Source organism: Lontra canadensis, unplaced genomic scaffold, assembly GCF_010015895.1.
Source record: "Lontra canadensis isolate GAN:19392208 unplaced genomic scaffold, GSC_riverotter_1.0 scaffold14, whole genome shotgun sequence".
NCBI classification, from domain to species: domain Eukaryota; kingdom Metazoa; phylum Chordata; class Mammalia; order Carnivora; family Mustelidae; genus Lontra; species Lontra canadensis.
The window spans coordinates 13310144-13331511 of NW_022631008.1; the positions used below are offsets into that span (position 1 = coordinate 13310144).

The window sequence follows — 21368 nt, forward strand, 5'->3', positions numbered from 1 at the left end:
TTTTAAGTTTTTTTTGTCTTACAATAGTATTGCTACCACAGCTTTCTTTTATTCTTTTCTCTCTCTCTTTTTTTTTTTTTTTTTTTTCATGATGTATGTTTTTCCAGCTCTCCTTCACTTTCAGTGTGTGCATATCTTTAGGTCTGAAGTGAATCTGTTGTGGGCAGAATATTGATGGGTCTTGTTCTGTTATCCATTCAGTAGCCCTGTGTTTTTTATTTAGTCCAGTTGACATTTAAATTATTGATAGGCATATACTTATTACCATTTTGTTAATATTTTGTTGTTTTAGTTTTTTTCTGTATCCTCTCTTAATTTAGTTTGATGGCCTTCCATAGTGTTAGTCTTGGATTTTGTGTGTGTGTGTGTGTGTGTGTGTGTGTGTGTTACAGATTTTTTATTTGGTTTCCATTAGTTCGTATATAACATGCATACCCGTCTATGTTAATGGTTGGTTAAATTCAAACACATTCTGAAAGCACTAAAGTTTTACTCCCCCTTTGTTTTATATATATTTTGTCATATATCTTTTTATTTTGTATATGTGTTGAATGATTTTTATAAATATAACTGACTTTACTGCTTCTGTGTCTTAACCTCCATACTGGCTTTATAAGTGAATCATCTAATACCTTTACTGTATGTGTGCTTTTACCTGTGAAATGTTTTTCTTTATAATAGTTCTACCTGTAATTATGTTCTCTTCTTCCGATTTGAATAACTCTGTTTATCATGTAAGCCTGGTTTAGTGGTGATGCACTCCTTTAACTATCGTTTGGAAAACTACCTCTTGTTCTATTCTGAATAACCTTTTTGGATCTTCTTGGTTGCAAGTATGTTTTTCCCTTTCATCCCTTTGAATATATCATGCCACTTGTTTCTGGCCAGCACAGTTTCTGCTGAGAAATCAACTGATAGCCTTATGGCATTTCCTTTGTATATAACTGTTTTCTTTTGTTGATTTTAAAATTCTCTGTCATTACTCTTTGACATTTTCCTTATGTGTCTTGGTGTGGACCTTGGGTTCATCTTGTTGGGGGCTCTGTGGGCTTTTTGGATGTGGTATCTCTTTCCTTCCCCACATTATGGAAGTGTTCAGCTTTATTTTTTTTCAAATTTTCTCCTCCCTTCTCTCTTTCCTGTTCCTATTACCTCTAATAGGAAATGTTATTTCACTTGGTAATGAGTTTCCTTAATCTATTCTTGCTGTTTTATTAATCTCTTTTCTCTTTTTTGTTTGGTTTAGTTTGCCTTCCATTGTCCTGTCTTCCAGATTACTGATCTATTCTGCATCCTCTAACCTGTTGATTCTCTCTAATGTATTTTTTTTTAAATCTTAGCAGTTGAGTTCTTTATCTCTGTTTTTTTTTTAGATTTTATTTATTTACTTATTTATTTGACAGAGAAAGAGTGCAAACAAGCAGAGAGAGTGGGAGAGGAAGAAGCAGGCTCCCCACCAAGCAAGGAGCCTGATGTGGGACTCAATCCCAGGACCCTGTGATCCTGACCTGAGCCGAAGGCAGATGCCCAGCTGACATCCCTTACTGGTTCTTTTTTACATATTTCTTTGTTGGAAGTTCTGAGTTCATCTACTCTATTGTCAATTCCAGTGATTATCCTTATGCCCATTACTTTGAATTGAATTCTCTATCAGGCATATTTTCTTATCTTAGTTTCATTGAACTCTTTTGATGTGATTTGTCTTGTTCTTTCACTTGGAACATATTTCTCCATCTTCTCGTTTTGTCTAACTCTCTGTTTGTGTCCATATATTAGGGAGGTCAGCTATGTCTCTTGGTCTTAAAAGTAGTGCTTTCTGTAGAAGTCCTGTGGTACCCTGTCAGTACCCCCTTGGTCACCAGAAACAGGTACTCCTGGGGTGTCTCCTCTGCATGCTATGTGTGCCCTAATGTTGTGACTGAACTGCATTTGCCTTCAGCCCAGACAACTGCAGTGACCTGCTTTGCCTACTTTGGGCAAACAAGGCAGAATTTGTACAATTGAGAAGTCTGAGGCCTCAGAAGTCTCATAGGTTGGTGGGGTCAGTAGTCAGGCTCTCTGAACTTAGCCTGCCACAGCTGTGGGATATCAAATAGCAAACCTTACTTTTTGCTCAGCCAGTGAAGAATCTTTGATGCAGGAACTGTGGGCATTCTGTTGTATGGGATTATCTTCCCCCTCCCCAGGGTAGGCACCATTTTTGAGTGGTGCTGGTCCCTAGTGGGGCTACTTGCAGGTTATTGGGGGGGGGGGGGCAGGACCACTTTGGTGGGATGCTTGCCAATGCAGGAGGGTTGGATCAGCAGGTCTGTAGGTAAATAGTGATAGCACGATAGGTAGCGTTATGCTGGCTCCTGCAAGTGTCTGGCTATCTAGCATTGGGGAGGGGAAGAGAAATGGCACCCACCAGTACTATTGTTTCTAGAGAAGTTCATAATGATGCCTACCCCTCAAACATATGTTCTGAGATTAGTAAGTAACTCTCCTTCATGTATACCACAGGCACTTTTCAAACTGCTACTATTATGCTTTGGTTCTGGTTGATTTTTTTTTTTTATTCTGTCTTTTTAAATGCAGGACTGTTTCCTATCATTGTCTGACTCTCCTGAAGTTAAGCCTAGCTGATTTTCAAAATAAGTGGAGTTAAGTTTTGCTGATACTAAAAACTCCTGAAGTTAATGCCCATTGGTTTTCAAGGCCAGATGTTATGGCGACTCATCTTCCTAGGGCATTTCCCAGTGTTCTGTTTGCCTGGTGTGAGGTTTAATCCTCTCCCTTCTCTTTGCTAGTATGAGTACTGTTTGTGGTTAATCTCACCCTGTGTTTTGATTCCCAACTGTGGCTCCACCACTCCTACCTTTTTGATGTGACTCCCTGTGTATGATTAACTGCGGAAGGTCTTTTCTGTCAGTCTTCAGATCATTTTCAGAGCTAGTTACATAAATGTAGCTATTATCTCACTGGTGTGTCCATGGGAGGAGGTGAGCTTGGGGTCACCCTACTTTATCTTCCCTGAACTATTTGATTCTTAAAATTTTCATGTCTGCTGAAACTTCCCACCTGATGATCGACATATAATGGCTATCATTCACCATTAGATCTTTTAGTGTTTTAATCACAGTAATTTTATATTCCTTGTCTAATTATTTCAGCATCTGATTCATATCAGAGTCTGCTTCTGTCGCCTGTATTGCCTCTTGACAGTTTTTTTTTTTTTCTTGCTTTTTTATATGCCTTATATTTTTTGTTGACCATGGGTTATCTTGTGTAGTGATAATATCATTTTATATCTGGAACCGGGCTTGCCTTTCTGCTAAATCTTTAGTTTGAAGTAATGTTTGATATGTTTAAAGGAAACAGTAAGTTACGTACCTGAATATAAGGGAAGCTATCGTAAGTTCTGTGGAGTTAAATGTATCCTAATTTATTTGCCATTATCTTTTCATTATCATCTTTGTAATTACTTTTGGGGGTCTTATTCTATGTAAGTCATTCTCTATACTTTTTAAAACACACTTTTAGGGAATGAACTGAACTTATCCACATTTTACAAATGGAAATTTAAATTAAACATAAACATCTATCAAATAATAGAATGGAAACTTGAGTCTCTAGGTCTGTCTGACTTCATATCTTATGTTCTTAACTATTATCCTCTTTAGATTCATCATGTGCCCACACACACACACACACACACACACACACAAGAGTGGGTATCACTTATATTGAAGGCCCTGTGATGTGTGCTGTGGAGGAACAACATGATTGATAGACATCTGCATTTAATAAAATGTTAGGGGTGCCTGGGTGGCTCAGTCATTTACGTGCTTGATCTTGGTTTCAGTTCAGGTTGTACTCTCATGAGTCATGAGATCGAGTCCCTTGTTGGGCTCTGAGCTTAGTGGGGAGTCTACTTGAAGATTCACTCCCTCTGTCCTTCCCTCCAACTTGTGCACACTGTCTTGTGCTCTCTAAAGTAAATAAATAAGTAGTTTTTAAGATAACAAAATGAAATGCTACTATTCTGAGAAAAGACCTCAAAGAATATCCCTTTTCACTACACAAGTGAGATAGTAGAAATATGCAGTAATCTTACTTATAAATGATATTTAGTTTGTGTTAGAGAAACTTCTGGTTACTGTGATGATTCATAACCATTGTAAGTGGTCCAGTCTTCCTCCTGAGGAGGACCATCACTGACTTGTTTCCCAGGCCATTACTTATTCAGAACTCAGGAGTGATATAGTCCAAAAGATACTGTACAAGGAAAAATTAGATTGTGGAGCACAGTATGGAGATAGAATTAGACATTTGGAAATGATAATTTGATACAATAAAAAGCTGAAACTATGAAGAACAAAGAACATTTTCTTCAAGCCTTAGAGTATAACTTCAGTGAGAATAAGGAGGAAGAAAAATCAGTAGATAAAAATGAAATGATTAGCGTATTATGAGAATCAGCAATCTAGCAATACTGTCCAGTAGAACTTAGTGTGATAATGAAAATGTTCTTTATCTGTGTTGTTCAATACAGTAGAAAACACTACTCACTGTAAAGCTAGAGAATTTCCCAAGCGCTGTCAACCTGGGACTTTATCCACTGTTTTTGATGGTTGGTTTACTTCTGCCAATTATGTTTTGGGAAGATTGTCTTCCTTGCTCATTTCATGTTTTTTGCCTCAATTTGGACAGCTAATCCCTAACTCTTCAGCTCTTTGGCTAAGAAGTTTTTTGTAATCCATATTTTAATATTTTTTTCATGGAAATGTTGGTCTGTGTGACCTAATCTATTGCTAGAAACAGGAATCTTTTGTTTTGAATTTCATGGAAGAATGATATGCTTACAATTTTCATAGGCTTCATGGCATAATCTTTCTTTTATATGTCCTTTCTTTACTATTTTGTCTCAACGTTTTTTTTTTGGTAGGATTTTTACCTAAGTTATATTGAGTTTTTTTTGTTGTTGTTGTTGTTTTACTGTGGCTCTCCATTGGTACTGTTCTTTTTATAAGCTAGACTCTTAGGCAGCTTAGATGTTTGATCAACTGTTTCCACTTTTCTTACCGTCATTTTTCTCTATATAATAGACTCCCTTCATGGCTAATCATAAGCTTCTCTAAAGCACTTTATGTATTATAGATGCTTTTTCTACTTCTCATGTTCTTATTGCTATCTTATTTTCAGAGTGGATAGAGGACATAGACATCTTTTTTCGAAAGTTCTGTTTTGTTTCTCTAGATGGGGCTGTTCTGTACATGGCAGGTTGACTGTAAAGTTTAAGTATTATAATTTAGTTCTCTGCCAGTTTCTAACCTTGTAGTTCCTATATTTCCACATGCTTCTGTTTTCGTACCATTGTATTTTTGTCCATGCCTTAAAAAGTCTGTTGGTTGATATAGAAATAAGCAGCTTTTTCTATTGGTCTCTCATTTCTTCATATATAAGTGAGGCTTTGATAGTTGATTTCAAATATGCCTTCAAAGTAAGTTTTGTTGTTTTTTTTTTTTTCCCCCTGTGGGCTTATGTTTCTAAAACTTATTTTGTAATGTGTCATTTCAAAAGTAAGTACTACAAGGAGAAACTATTTTTTTTTCTTGAATCTTCATAATTGCCCCAGATTAGGAGCATCCATGGTATGTTCCAGTAAGTGAATGGATAAATTGTCGTACATCCATGCAATGAGTTATCATGCAGCAGTAAAAAGAATGATCTATAAATATACAAAAAGATATAAATGAGCCTTTATTATGTATTGCTAAGTGTAAGAAGCCAGTCTGAAAAAGTTACTGGTAGGATTCCACCTAGATAGCATTGTGGAAAAGACAAAACAATAGAGATACTGAAAAGATCAATTATTATCCAGGGGATTGAGAGAGGAGTGAGAGAGGAGGGATAAATAGATGGATTTCAGTGGGTTCTGAGGTCTGTAAAACTAATCTGCATGATACTGAATGGTGGGCACATATGCTTTTGTCAGAAGCCGTACAGTTGTACATCACAAAGAGTGAGCCCTCATCTAAATTGTGGGCTATGGTTAATAATGATACATCAATATTGGTTCATCACATGTAACAAATACACTCATATATATATGTACATATATACATACATATATGTATGCATATATGTATACACACACACATATATATAATGTTGATGTGCCAGTATTGATTCATCACATATAACAAATTATATATATATATGTGTGTGTGTGTGTGTGTGTATCGTATAAATGCAAGATATTAATAACAAGAACTGTATGTGGGTTGGGGAGCAGGTATGTAAGAGGAGAATATATGGAAACTGTACTTTCTGTGCAATTTTTCTGTAAACCTAATCTGGAAAGTAAAACCTATTAACTTAAATATATTCATACTTGATAAAGAATTCATAAATATAACAATATAAAGTAATCAAATAACCATAGATCCTATCGAGTAAAGTAATAAAACAACTTATGAGGATGCGTTTCTTTTTTGCTGTTAACAATTTGGTCTTATTCTGCCTCCTTAATTTTTTCTTCTTTTTTTTTTTTTTTTTTTTTTAAGAATATCTCCAATTACTCCCACTTCTGTATTTATTTTTCTTTTTGGTCTTTTCTTTTAGGTGTACTAGCCCTATCATGGTACCCACCTGGTACAAATGATGAGAATGGAGAAAATACTGATGACTTGGTACCAACTATTTTGGATAAAGCTCATAAATATAATTTGAAGGTATTTCATTTTATTTTTTTGAGATATCGTAGACATATTACATTAGTTTCAGGTGTTCAACATAATGATTTGGTGTGTTTATTTTGTGAAGTGATCATCACAATAAGTCTAGTTAATATTCATTACGCAATTACCAATTTTTTCCTGTGTTAAGAATTTTTAGATCTGTTCTCTTAGTGGCTTTCAAATGCATCATACAATATTAACTGTAGTGACTATGCTGTACATTATATACCTAGTTTTTTTTGTTTTTTTTTTTTTATGACTGGAAGTTGTACCTTTTAACCATCTTCACCCATTTCACCCCTTCCCCACCCCCACCTCAGACAACCATACATCTGTTATCTATATCTATGAGGTGTTTGTTTTTTTTTTCAATTCCACATGTAAGTGAGATCATAGGATATTTGTCTTTGCCAGGCTTATTTCACATAACATAATGTCCTCAAGGTCCATCTATGTTGTAGCAAATGGTGAGATTTCCTTCTTTTTGTGGCACAATAATATTTGCCGTCTGTATAGGCCACATTTTATTTTTCCATCCATTAACGGACATTTAGGTTATTTCCAGTTCTTGGCTATTGTGAATGAGGCACACCTCATTTTGTTGCATTTAGATTTTGTGCTTTGCACATACTGCATTTTTAAAAAAATTGCAGTTTTGGGACAAAACTTCATATAGCAAATATACTGGCATTTTTCCAACAGCATTTGCTTCATGTTCTGTGTCACATTTTGGTAATTCGTACAGTATTGCAAACTTTTTCATTATGTATCTTAAGGCAGTCTGTGATGAGTGATTATGACTTGCTGAAAGATCAAATGATGGCTAGCATTTTTTAGAAATAAAGTGTCTTTTAATTAAGATACATAGTGTTTTAGACATAATGCTATTACAAACTTAACAGACTACAGCATAGTGTAAGATGAACTTTGAATGCACTGGGAAGCCAAAAAATTCATTTGACTCACTTTTTTGCAATATTCACTTTATTGTGTGGTCTGGAACCGAACCTGTAATGTCTGAGGTACACTTGTAATTGTGAAGTAAACATCAGTATTTTTTTGAACTTGTTTTGTTTTCTTTGGATAAATAACCGAAGGGGAACTGCTGGATCATATGTAGTTTATTGTTTGTTTGTTTTTGTTTTGTTTTGTTTTTTCAGTGTTCCAAAAATCATTGCTTATGCACCACACCCAGTGCTCCATGCAATACGTGCCCTCGGTAATACCCACCACGAGGCTCACCCAAACCCCCATGCCCGTCTCCTCCAAAACCCTCAGTTTGTTTCTCAGAGTCCGCAGTCTCATGGTTTGTCTCCCCCTATGTGGTTTTGTTTTTAATTCTTTAAAGTACTTCCATAGTGTTTTCCATAGTGGCTGCATCAATTTATATTCCCACCAACAGTGCACAAGGGTTCTCTTTTCTCCCCATCCTCTCCAACACTTGTTATTTCTTGAAGATTGATTTATTTTGGAGAGAAAGGGAGGGCCTGTGTGTCCATGGGTGGGGCTAGGGGCAGAGGGAGAGAAGGAGCATCTCAACTCCACGTGGAGCATAGATCCTTCTGGGGGACTTGATCCCATGATCCTGAGATCATGATTGGACAGAAACCAAAAGCTGGATGTGCGACTGACTGAGCAACCCATGTGCTCCCAACACTGGTTATTTCTTGTCTTTTGATAATAGCTATCCTAGTAGGTGTGAGGTGTATCTCATTGTGGTTTGATTTGCATTTCCCTGATAATGAGTGAGGATGAGCATGTCTTCGGGTACCTGTTGGCCATCCAGATATCTTCTTAGGAAAAATATTCTGAACTTCTGCCCCTTTTAAAATTAGATTGTATGCTTTTTAAAATTGATTTTGGATATTAACTCCTTATCAGATATATGATATGCAGATATTTTCTCCTATTTCCTAGGTTGCCTTTCACATTGTTGTGCAGAAGCTTTTTAGTTTGATGTAGTCCCACTTGTTTATTTTTGCTTTTGTAGCCTTTGCCTTTTGGTGTCAAATCCAAAAAATTATCACTAATACCTTTGTCAAGGAGTTTATCACCAATGTTGTATTCCAAAAGTTTTATACTTTCTAGACTTATGTTTAAGATTTTAATCCATTTAAGTTAATTTTGTATATGGTGTGATTTAGTGGTTCAGTTACATTTTTTTGCATGTAGCTGTCCAGTTTTCGAAACACAATTTGTTGAAGAGATTGGCCTTTCCCCATTGTGTATATATATTCTTGGCTCTGTTGTTGAAGATTAATTGATGATATCTACATGATTTTTTTTTTTTTTTGGTTGGGGGGAGTGGCTTTCTATTCTGTATGTTCCATTGATCTGCTTCTGGTTTTGTTTTTTTGTTTGTGTTTTTGCAAGTACCATACTGTTTTGATTACTGTACCTTTGTTATACAATTTGAAGTTAGGGACCTTGATACTTCCAGGTTTCTTTTTCCTTTCTCAAAATTGCTTTGGTTCTCATGGTTCCCTACAAGTTTTAGGAATATTTGTTCCATTTCTGTTGAAAATGTCATTGGAATAGTCATAGGGATTGTATTGAATCTATATGTTGCTTTGTGTAGTATGGATATTTTAACAATATTAGTTCTTTTAGTTTATGAGCATAGAGTATCTTTCCATTTGTGTTTTCTTCATTTTGTTTTCATTAATGTCTTATACTTGTCAGTGTCAAGATCTGTCCCTTTTTTTTTTTTTTTTTTTTAATCTGACAGAGAGAGAGAGATCACAAGTAGGCAGAGAGGCAGGCAGAGAGAGGTTGCGGAAGCAGGCTTCCCGCTAAGCAGAGAGCCCAATGCAGGGCTTGATCCCAGAACTCTGGGATCATGACCTGAGCCAAAGGCAGAGGCTTAACCCACTGAGCCACCCAGATGCCCCAAGATCTGTCCCTTCTTAGTAAAATTTATTCTTTGGTATTTTATTGTTTTTGATGCAGTTGTAAGTGGGATTTTCTTAATTTCTCTTTTAGCTCATTATTAGTGAATAGAAATGCCAACATTTTTATGTACTGGTCTTGTTGTATTTATATACTGGTTTTGTTGTATTCTTTACTAAATTTTGCATTTGTATTGTATAAATAGTAAATTCTATATTCTAATGGCTTTTTGATGAAGTTTTAGACTTTTTTATATCATCTGCAAATAAAGACAGTTGTTTCCTTTCTAATTTGCATTCATTTCTTTTTCTTGTGTTGTTGCTCTGGCTGGGAATTTGAACAGTATACTAAATAAAAGTGGTGAGAATAGGCATCCTTGTCTTGCTTGTGATCTTACAGGAAAATACATTCAGTATTTCTCCTTTGGCTGTGATGTTAGGTGGAGGCTTGTTATATATAGCCTTTCCTATTTTGAGATACATTTACTCTAGATCCACTTTGTTGATAATTTTATCATAAATGGATATTGAATCTTGTTGAATGCTTTTTTTTAATATTTTATTTATTTATTTGACAGAGATCACAAGTAGGCAGAGAGGCAGGTAGAGAGAGGAGGAAGCAGGCTCCCCACTGAGCAGAGAGCCCGATGCGGGGCTCAATCCTAGGACCCTGGGATCATGACCTGAGCTACCCAGGCGCCCTGAATGCTTTTTTTATCTATTGAGATGGTATCCTTTTTATTCTTAATTAATGTTGTGTTTCACATTGACTGATTTGCTGATGTTAAACCATTCTTGTGTTCCTGGAATAAATCCCATTTAATCATGGTGTATGATCTTTTTAATGTATTGAATTCAGTTTATTAATATTTTGTTGAAGGTTTTTGCTTCTGTGTCCATCATGATTGTGGACTGCTGCATTGATAGTGGGGTTTATGGTTAGATTGTGTCTCAGCCTGTCCTATCCATTTCAACTTTTTTTTCTTTTCCTTGTTAGCCTAATGTACAGAAGTAATTCAGCTACTTTTTGGATTTCTTACAGAGGAAATTGTTTTGCACATAGTTGTAGGTTCGGTATATCCATGGGAGGATGAGTTAAGGATCCTCCTATGTCACCATCTTGAACTGGACCCTCTGAAGATATTTAATTTTATTATCAAGTTACTTATAAGTTAATTCTTTTGGACATGAGGATATTAGTTTTTGGAATACTTTTATTAAAATATTTGCAAATATAAATGAGAATCTTTTCTAATACTCTATTTTTCCATAAAAAATTTCTATCATGAATTCCAAACTTGTGTACATTATAATTTATTAAAGATCTCTTACTATTTTATATACATATATTACACTCATTTACTTATTGTTTGCTTAGTGGAAAATAATTGAAGTGTTCTTTTATGAAGATAATATAGTGATTAGATTTTTAAATATCTTAGATATCAAATATGTATTGAAAACAAGAGTTATTAACCATGTGAATTTAAGTATAAAGTAATTGAAAAAGAAACTGCCACTCTAAAAATTTGTCAAAATCTGATATTTACTCAAGCTGCATTTAACACATACACCCCCCCCCACACACACACATGTATACACACCTATTTATGTACATATAAGAAAGATACTGGTGAAATTCTGAAAACATCTATAAGACCAAGTATATCCTTTTATTTATTTATTTATTTATTTTAATTTTCTTTATTTGTCAGATAGAGGGAGAGAGTATGCAAGCAGGGGGAGCAGCAGGTAGAGGGAGAAGCAGGCTTCCTGCTGAGGAAGGAGCCTGATACAGGAACTTAATCCCAGGACCCTTGGATCATGACCTGAGCAGATGCTTAACTGACTGAGCCACCCAGGTGTCCCAGACCAAGTATATTCTACCCATATATTAAAGTGTGTTAAAATGGGGGAAATATTTTCACGGTGTAAGATTTTATTTCTTTTGGAAATTAATGAATCATGGAAACAAATAGAAATGATGATTAAAAGGATTGCAGTAGCACTCCAAAGGAAAATTTTATGCTAAATAGCAAGAGAATAAGCATTGTTTTTTTTTCACACTTTTCAAAAACTGGTTATGTAGAAGGTGGCAACATTAATCATAATAAATTCACAAGAACTATAATATAATCATAGATTCTGCATTCCTTGGCCATATTCAGTATAACTAAATATTTAAGGCCATATGAAACATCTAAAAGACATCAAATTAAAAAAAAATAATTGTAAGATTCTAATTAAAATAACACTTAAAAAGAAAAATCAAGAGTGAAATTTAAGATGATAAAAAATAAATAGCACTGACAAAATTACTGCATTATTAATACTATAGTGGGATAGCGATAATAAGCTAAAAGGGGAAGGAGAAATTAATAAGGATGAAGTAAGCAATTAAATAGAATATAAAACCTTCAAATCAATAGCCTGTGTAAATCTATCATTTTTTCACTTACAAAACAGCAAAGTCACTGGTGAGATTAAAAAAGGAAAAAAAAAATAGGTATATACCATACAGAAGAGAGTTTAGATTTTATATTACCATATTTAAAATCTATAAGAAATGGGCCATTTTCTTAGAAAATACAAAAAAATAAATTTATGTACAGAAAGAAGTTTAAATAATCTGAGTTGACTTGTATCCTAGAAAAAAAAATTTTTAAGTTTATTGAACATGTCTTTCCAGAGCATCAAATTTCACCTGGCACTTCTAGTCAACCTTTGAAGAAACAGCAGATTCTTATGGTACTGAAATACAATGGCAAGTTTATTCATTATTTATTGTTGTATAACAAATTACCCTAAAATTCTGCAGTTTAAAGGAACAAATTTGTATTATCTCATCCATTGTCTGAAAGTTGAGAATCTGAAAGTGTCTTAATCTGGTGGGTCTGGTCAGTCTGGTCAGACTTTCCTAAGAGGTTATAGTCAAATCTGTTTACTGGAACTACAGTTATCTAAAGGTTGTAGGATCCTTCCAAGTACGTGGTCCATTCTCATGTACCAGTTCACAGGGCCTCAATTCCTTTCAGCTATTGGAATGGGAGTTTTGGTTCTTTTAAGCCTCTGCATAGAGCTACCTGAGTCTCCTTAAGACATGGCAGCTACTTTCCCCATAGTGAATGATCTGAGAGAGTCCAGTGGAGACGCTGCAGTGTTTTCTTGACCTCATCTTAGATGTGACTATCACTTTTGCCATATTCTCTTGTTTTACCTATTGGTTAAACCAACCAAACAAGTATAGCATGAGATTTATAGACTGGGCACCTGGATGGCTCAGTCAGTTAAGCATCTGCCGTCAGCATGGTTCATGATCTCAGAGTCCTGGGATCAAGCCCCGAGTCAGGCTCCCTGTTCCCAGGGCGGGGGTTGGGGGGGGAGTATGTCTGCCCTTATCCCCCACTTGTGCACACTCCCTCTCTCTTATAAATAAGTAAATAATCCTAAAAAAAAAAAAAAGATTTATAGACTGATCTTACTAATGAAAATATGTGCAAAATTTCTAAAGAAAACTTAGATAAGTGTTCATTAGCGAGAATCTAAGAATGGTTTCAAGAGTATAAAATCTGAATGCAAATCTCTGTATTCAGTCCTGGCTCAACCACTTAGAACTATGTGACTCTTGTGCCTCAGTTTTCTCATTTCTCAAGTGGAAGAAGTAAGAAAATGTACTTTACAGAGTGTTTATAAACATTATATGAGGTAATCCATGAAAAGTACTCAGTGTCTGGCACATAGTTAGCACTATATTGTTAAGTAAATTAAATTTAATTATTTGCTGGAGATAAAATAACAGGTACTGAAATTTCAAGGAAATAAAAACTCATTAATAAATCTGTTGTGAGTTCTTTAACTTGATAGATGAGGTCTTTTACTAACTTATATCAAACACCATCTTTTTTTTTTTTTTTTTAAGATTTATTTATTCGAGAGAGAGAGTATAAGCGGGGTGGTGGGTGCAGAGGGAGAAGCTGATCAGGGAGCCCTCTGGCTAGATCCCAGGACCCTGAGATCATGACCTGAGCCAAAGGCAGACGCTTAACCCACTGAGTCACCCAGGCGCCCCTCAAACACCATCCTTAATGGAAAAGCAGTGGTATCATGCTCATTAAACCAAAATCTGTAAATGTCTTCTGTCATCAGTATTACTTAATACTGTTACAGAGATTCTTTTTTTTTTTTTTAATTTTATATATTTATTTGACAGAGAGAACACAAGCAGGGAGAAAGGCAGGGGTAGAAGCAGACTCCCCACTGAGTAAGGAGCCCAATGCCGAGCTGGATCCCCGAAGGATCCCAGGATCATGACCCTAGCCAAAGGCAGACACTTAACTGACTGAGCCACTCAGGCACCCCTGTTCCAGAGTTTCTGAACTAAAAAATACAAAAAGAAAAAATGTTCTAAGTAAAATTACTATTCTTTGCAAATGGAAAATAACTATCAAACTCATGAAAAGCATCTAAAAACTTGTATGTAATGAGACCAGTAAAGTGGTTGAAACCAAAGAATATATGAGTCAATAGGATTCCTGTATTAACAGGAGGAAAAAAATGGAAAAAATGTACACTGGAAATAGGATAGCAGTAGACTTATGAGAAAATCTTTGGCATTTTATGAAAGGATATAAAAGACTTGCATAAACAGAGAAACATGAATTTAATGTGAAGATTCAAAATTGCCAAGTAGCCATTCTTTCATTTGTGTATGTGTGTATGTGTGTGTGTGTGTGTGTGTGTGTGTGTGTATATATATATATATATATATATTCTACTATTTATCCACTCATTTGAGAGAGAGCAAGCACAGGAGCATGAGTGGTGGGGAGTGGCAAAGGGAAAGGGAGAAGCAGGCTCCCCCTGAGCAGGAAGCCCGATTTAGGGCTCCATTGCAAAATCATGACCTGAACTGAAAGCAGATGTTTAACCAACTGAGCCACCCAGGCTCCCCCTGTATTTTATATTTTAATATAATTTATAAATTTAATGTAATCCCAATGAAAAATTCTGATGAGATTTTAAATACAGAATTTAACCACCTAATTCTAAAGTTTATAAATAAATTGGAAAAAAAATAAGAATTTTAGGGGTGCCTGTGTGGCTCAGTCCATTAAGCATCTGACTTCAACTCAGGTCATGATCTCAGGGTCATCCTGAGATTAGCCCCCTGTTGGACTCTGGGCTCAGTGGGAGTCTGCCTTTCCCTCTTCCTGTCCCTTTGCCCCTCCCCCGCTCATGCTTGCCCACAAGGCACTCTCTCTCTAAAAAACACTTTTTAAAAAAAAAAATATTTTATTATATGACAGAGAGAGAGAGCAGCAGAGGGAGAGGGAGATACAGACTCCCTGCTGAGCAGGGGCTTGATATGGGACCTGTTCCCAGGACCTCAGGACCATGACCTGAGCAGAAGACAGAATCTTAACCAACTGAGCAACCCAGGCACCCTTTTAAAAAATTTTTTAAAAGATTTTATTTATTTAAAACATAAAATCTTAAAAAAAAAAGACTTTAAAAATGTTAATGAAGGGAAAACTTGTTTTTCCAAATAATGAAATGTACTGTCAAATGGCAGGTATTAAGAGTATGTATACAGAAAGAGATCAATGAAACATAATAGCCCCAAAATAAAGCACTTTATATGAGATTCGATTATATAATTCAGGAATCATTTAGAATGAAGTGTAAAAGGAATGTTTATTAATAACCTTGTCTTTATGATACTGATTTAGCTTTTTATATTATCTGTTCTACTGTTCTTGTCCTTAAGCAATAATTTTCATGTCTAATAACTCTTAGACTGTGTAATTTTCTTCATGTTTATTCCTGTTTTTTAAGGTAGTGTGTTAACAAATCTTAATGAAAATGGGAATCAGAGTATCTTTTCACTTAGAGACTATTTATTCTGAATTCTCAGGTTGTTACAACTAAAAAAATCACAGAGGTTTTTTATTTGCTCTGAAATGTCTTGAAATTTATATATCCTAATGGAAGACAGGCTGGTTTGTCCAGTACATGTAAGTTAAATGAGGTCTCTAAGAGATGATGTGGACCACTGTTGAAATATTTATTTCCAAATAAAAGTCTGAAAGATCAGTTTTAATACTTCTTTTGCAGCTTAAGGATTCAGTAGTTTATGAGGGAGTAGAACTGGAACCCTAGGGAAACAGTTTCAGCTAAGTAGGCAAGTTCTTCCCCCCCCCCCCCTCCCAATGCTGTCTATAAAGCCTTCTTTTTCTAGTTTATAATCCTAAAGCTCTTAAGGCAGCAACATCTCCTAAATTAGCTGACTGGAAAGAGCTGTCATTTGCCATGTCTCCTAGTACCATTCAGTAAGCTCTCATTGGCACTTGAAATTGGCAAATATGCAGACCTTGCAAATACTGGCACCAGGTCTGAAACTGGATAATATGATTTATCTTCCACAAAACAAGTCCAAAGGCCATTCTTCTGTCCATGTAGTTCTAGGTTCTGTAATTCTGGGAGATGAGAGGGAAGAGGCCTTCAAAACTCAAAGCTGGCTTTTTTACTATGTACTTTTAAGAGTTTAAAGGTAAAGTGAGGATGTTCTGATACATGAGGATAGGTTTGGTTTTCTTCTCTTTAAAGCTTCCTTTAAACAGAATGTGGCAAAGATAATCTGTTTGGCAGTATACTTGGTCTCTCTGTGCTTCAGCTTTTATACCTAATGATCAGAAACATTCGGAACCAGACAGGCTAATATTTTACGAAATTTTTAGGATAATTTCTTGGCCTTATTTCTGGGGAGCAACTATGCAGTGCTTACAAAAATAGACCAGGAACCAGGAGACTGGAGTTAATCTCAGCTTTGGAATTATATATTAGTTACTTCATCATCTTGTCTTATCGTCCTCATTTATAAAATGACAGGATGAAGCCATAAGATGGTTTTATTTATTGAGTTTTTGTGTGATTTCTGTAGTGTTGTTGAGCAGATATTTCTTATAATTAGATAGAGTGTAATATATCCTGTTTTTATAAAGAATGGAAACTTTGCCTGCTAATACAAAGAAAAGTTAATGCTTAAAGAATGACAATAACTTACTAAAATTAAAGTTCTAAGGCAATCATAGAAGTGATGAATAACATTATGAGTTCTGTGATAATAAACTGGGGCCTACAATGTTCATAACTTACCACACCTGAAATTTTAAGAGTAAAATAAGTGGGTTTATTAGTAACAACTCTTTTTGCCCTTGCTAATTTTCAGCACAAGGAAATATCTCCCCCTTTCCACAATTTGGTTAGCCTAGAGTTGCTTAGCCTCTTCCTGTCAAAACAGCAGCCCTTCAGTTTATCATTTAAAAAAAAAAAAATTCTAATAGTTTTTTTAAGATATTCAAATAGTTTTAATGTATTAGTTCTATTCAATCTTGATTGATAAAATTAATCATTGTTTCCTCAGGTTTGTTTACTCTTCCCTTTCTACTTTTTGAGCTGAGAATGTTTTTCCTTTATTCTCACACTTTTTTTTTGGTTTAGCAATAGAGAGTTTATTAAGAAATGAGTTTGTCTCACAGTTAAGCTTTTGTCATATCTAATTAGTTTTGCTGACATAATGGTTTAACTAGTATTAGTCACTAAGTACTTTGTAATTGCAATTTTTATTTATTAACTTCAAGAGTTACTTTAGGTGAGTGCTTTTAAGTCAAATGAGCAAGAATAACAGATGTTTGACACTTTGGTTACTTGTTTTGCTTTATCTTTGGCAAACGTGGATTAATTAATTTCTTGAGGGGGGCAGAGTAAATGAGTAAAGCAAAATATAAATTATGAGTTTTCAAAGAGATTTAGATATCTGCTCTTTGATAGATTTGTTAGCGTATTCATTGGAACAAGGGCTGTTGTAGTACTTTTTAACCATAATAAAAATCAGAGGTGAATCTTTTCCACCAAATCTTTGCCTTCCTGCTGTATCTTTATAAACCCAGCAGTGAGAGACTCTTGTGGGTGGCTCAGTAGGTTGAGCATCAGACTCTTGATTTGGCTCAGGTCATGATCTCAGGGTCTTGAGATTGAGCCTTCTGTGGGGCTCCCCACTCAGTGGGGAGTCTGTTGCTCTCCTTCCCTTCTCTCTGTCCCTTACCACCCATTTGTATGCTCTCTCTAAAAATAAATAAATAAATAAATAAATAAATAAATAAATATCACAGCACAGCAGTGAAACAGTGTTTGAGTGAGATACATTTTGGTAGGTTGTGTAATTGTTTAGTCAATATTCCTTTTTTCCTTCCCTTCCATGGAACAGAGTAGATGTACTTCCTGACCCACTGAAGTTCACCTTGGCTTTATGGCTTGCTTTGGCTAATAAGATGTGAAGAAACATAATATATACCATGTCTGAGCATAAACACTGTATGTGCTTCCATGGTTGTATTCCTTTTCTCTTCTGTGAGAACAGCATGCCCCAGGTGCTCTTTCTTCCTAGGACCCAGAATGGTAGGCACATGGAGCAGATCTGAACCTGATCCACAGTCTGGAGCAGCGCCATCATAGCCAGTCCATATAACTATGTGCAACAAACAAATGTTTGTCTTGGAAAGGGCTGTTAATTATATAACATCATCACATCACAGTCTGACTGAACTGAACCATCTATCTAGGTAAAAGAAAATCAGGAGGATCCAGTGAAAGAACCAACTTAGCCACTGATAGTCTGGCATTTTAATAAATGTAGTATTTTAAAATAGCAAGTGTTTTTCGATGTTGTATATAAGTCACATTTCTCACACTGTTAGTTCACCAGCATCCATTATTTATTTGGCCTATGACTCCAGAGCCATGGGCCAAATAAATAAAAAGAAAATTGTGTTTTTCAGGCTCATGCAGATTTTTGGCTATGTTAAAAGTTGCATGGAGTTAGTTTGTGTGTATGTGTGGTTTTTTTTTTAAGATTATTTTTCAGCTCCATTTGAAAGATGTTATACTATCAGTGATCTCCTTTTCCCCCCTTTTTCCCTTCCTTAAGTTATAGGATGAACTTGTGGTGAAAAGTTGGTAAATTGGGTATATAATAATGGAAGACATAGAATTTAATTTGACTATTAACCACTTTTGCATGAAATCTTTCACTTGGAAGCATTCAGGCCCTGCTACCTGGCAAGTACTGTTCCAGATGCTGGTAATATTAAGAGTAATGTAATTTCTCTGTATCTTAAGGGACTTTGCAGTTTGCTGGAGGTCAGAGACAAACACAAGTAATAGCAGGAAGAGAAAAGTACTAAGTATATAGCACTATATAGGTGTAGGAAGACCTCATTTGTATTCCAGGGGAAAGTGAAAGGTATAGGGGAATGGAGGAGTTGAAGGAGGAAAGCCTGATCTGATTTTTAGCTCCTTTGTTAGGCTATAACCAGCATATAAATTGTAAATTAAGGTTTACAATGCACTGATAAATTTATACTTCAGAATGATTGCCATTGTAGCACTAGGTAATACCTCTATCATATGTCACGTAAATATAGTCTCTTGTAGTGATGGGAACAATTGAGATCTAGTCTTTTAGCAAGTTTAATGTTTATAATAGAGTTTTGTTGTGTATAACCACGGTCCTGTGTGTGTTAGATCTCCATGGTTTTTAATCTACTAGTTGTAGGTATATGCCCTTAAACAAGCTCACTCCCATTTCTCCAGCCCAGACCCTAGCAACACCATTCTGCTGGTTTTGTTCTGTCTTGTTTTTGCATTCATTTTCTTTTAGATTCTACATATAAGAGATACCCTAAATTGTCTGTTTCTGACCTGTCTCACTTATCTTAATGACCTCAAGGTCCACCCATGTTGTCACACACAGTAGGATTTCTTTTTTTCTCATGGCTGAATAGCATTCCATTGTGTATATATACCACAGTTTCCTTATCCATTCATCCATTGGCCACTTACATTGTTTCCATATATAGTCTATTGTAAATAATGCTAGAAGGAACATGACGGTGAAGATATCTTCTGGGATAATGATTTCATTTCCTTTGAATAAATACTCTGAAGTGAGAGTTCTGTATTATAATACTGCTATTTTTAATTGTTTGAGGAACATTTATACTGCTTTCTACAGTAGTTGCACCAGTTTACATTCCCACTAATAGTACACAAGAAGGGTTCTTTTTCTCCACAGCCTAATCAACACTTCTTTTTGATGCTAGCACTTCACATCTGTTATCATGGCTATCTTTTTTTTTTTTTTTCATTTTCTTCTTTTATTATAACAGTAGTACACGCTTGTAAAAATTTCAAAAAATTTAGAAAAGTATGAAAAATAATGTAAAAGTCATTGGAGTTTCCACTATGTAGAGATATCCACTGTTAAGTTCTGAAGAATATCTTCCTAGATTTTTCAATATTCAGGGAGCCAGGATATATTACATATATACTATACCATATACAATATGTAATATTTATTTGCATTTCCCTGATGATTAGTGATACTGAGCACCTTTTCATGTACCTATTAGCCATTTGATATCTTATTTGGAAAAAATGTCTATTCTTCCTCTCTGCATTTTTTAATCATATTTTTTAATTGACTTGTATGAATTCTTTATAAATTTTGCATATTAACTCCTTATCCAATACATGGTTTGCAAGTATTTCCTACCATTCCATAGCTGTCTTTTCATTTATTTTTTATCTTTTTCAGTGTAGGAGATTTTAAGTTTTATTTAGTCCCACTTACTGATTTTTTTTTTCTTTTGTCATTTGTACTTTTGGTGTCATATACAAAATATCATGTCAAGACCAGTGTCAAGGAGGTTCTTACCCATGTTTTTTTCCTAAGAGTTTTGCCGTTTCAGCTCTTAGGTTTAAGTCTTCAAGTCCCTCTCAAGGCAATTTTTGTGAGTTGTATAAGTGAGTGGTCCAATTTTCTTTTTCTACGTGTGGTTATACAGTTTTCTCAGCATGATTTGTTGGAAGAGACTATCCTTTCCTCACCGGTTTTTCATGACCCCCTTATCAAATACTAGTTGACCTTATATACAGGGGCTTATATCTGGGCTCTTTATTTTGTTCCATGGGTCCATGTGTCTATCTTATGTCAGCACCAAAGTTTAATTACCATAGCTTTGTAGTATAGTTCGAAATTAGGAAGTGTGATGCCTCTAGTTTTATTGTCCTTTCCCATGATTGTTTTATCTATTAGGGATCTTCCGTGGTTCCAAACAAATTTGAGGATTGTTTTTTCTGTTTCTGTGAAAAATTATGTTGGATTTGGATAGGGATTACATTGAATCTACAGACTTCTTTGGGTAGCATGAACATTTTAACAATATTATCTCTTGCAGCTCTGAACAGATGTTTTTCCATTTGGTTATGTTGTCTTCAATTTCTTTTAGCAAAATTTTGTAGTTTTTATTATACAGATCTTTTACTCTCTTGGTTAAGTTTATTCCTCTGTATTTAGTATTGTTTTGGTACATTTGTGAATGAGACAGATTATTTTTTTCCTTTTCAGATGTATGTTAGTGTATAGAATGCAAATGATTTCTGTGTATTGGTTTTAATTTGTGCACTTTATTGAATTCACTGATTAGATCCTATACTTTGAGTCTTCAGGATTTTCAATATATAAGGTCCTATCATCTGCAAATAATGACAATTTTACTTATTTCTCTCCTATTTGGATACTTTATATATGTTCATTTTGCCTGACTGCTCTAGCTAGGACTTGCATGGCTATTTTGAATAAGAGTGGTAAGGTGAGCGTACATGTCTTGTTTCTGTTTCCCTGAGTATAATGTTAGCT

General features: G+C 35.1%; 1 protein-coding gene across 2 annotated transcripts in view; it reads left to right on the forward strand.

Moving 5' to 3' along the window:
- The window catches only part of MANEA (mannosidase endo-alpha), an 80591-nt gene that overhangs the window by 45301 nt on the left and 13922 nt on the right, over window positions 1-21368 (forward strand). For both annotated transcript variants that reach the window (XM_032858148.1, XM_032858149.1), the window contains exon 3: window positions 6607-6716. In XM_032858148.1, coding sequence (XP_032714039.1) covers window positions 6607-6716 — 110 coding nt within the window. The remainder of the gene's footprint in view (window positions 1-6606; window positions 6717-21368) is intronic.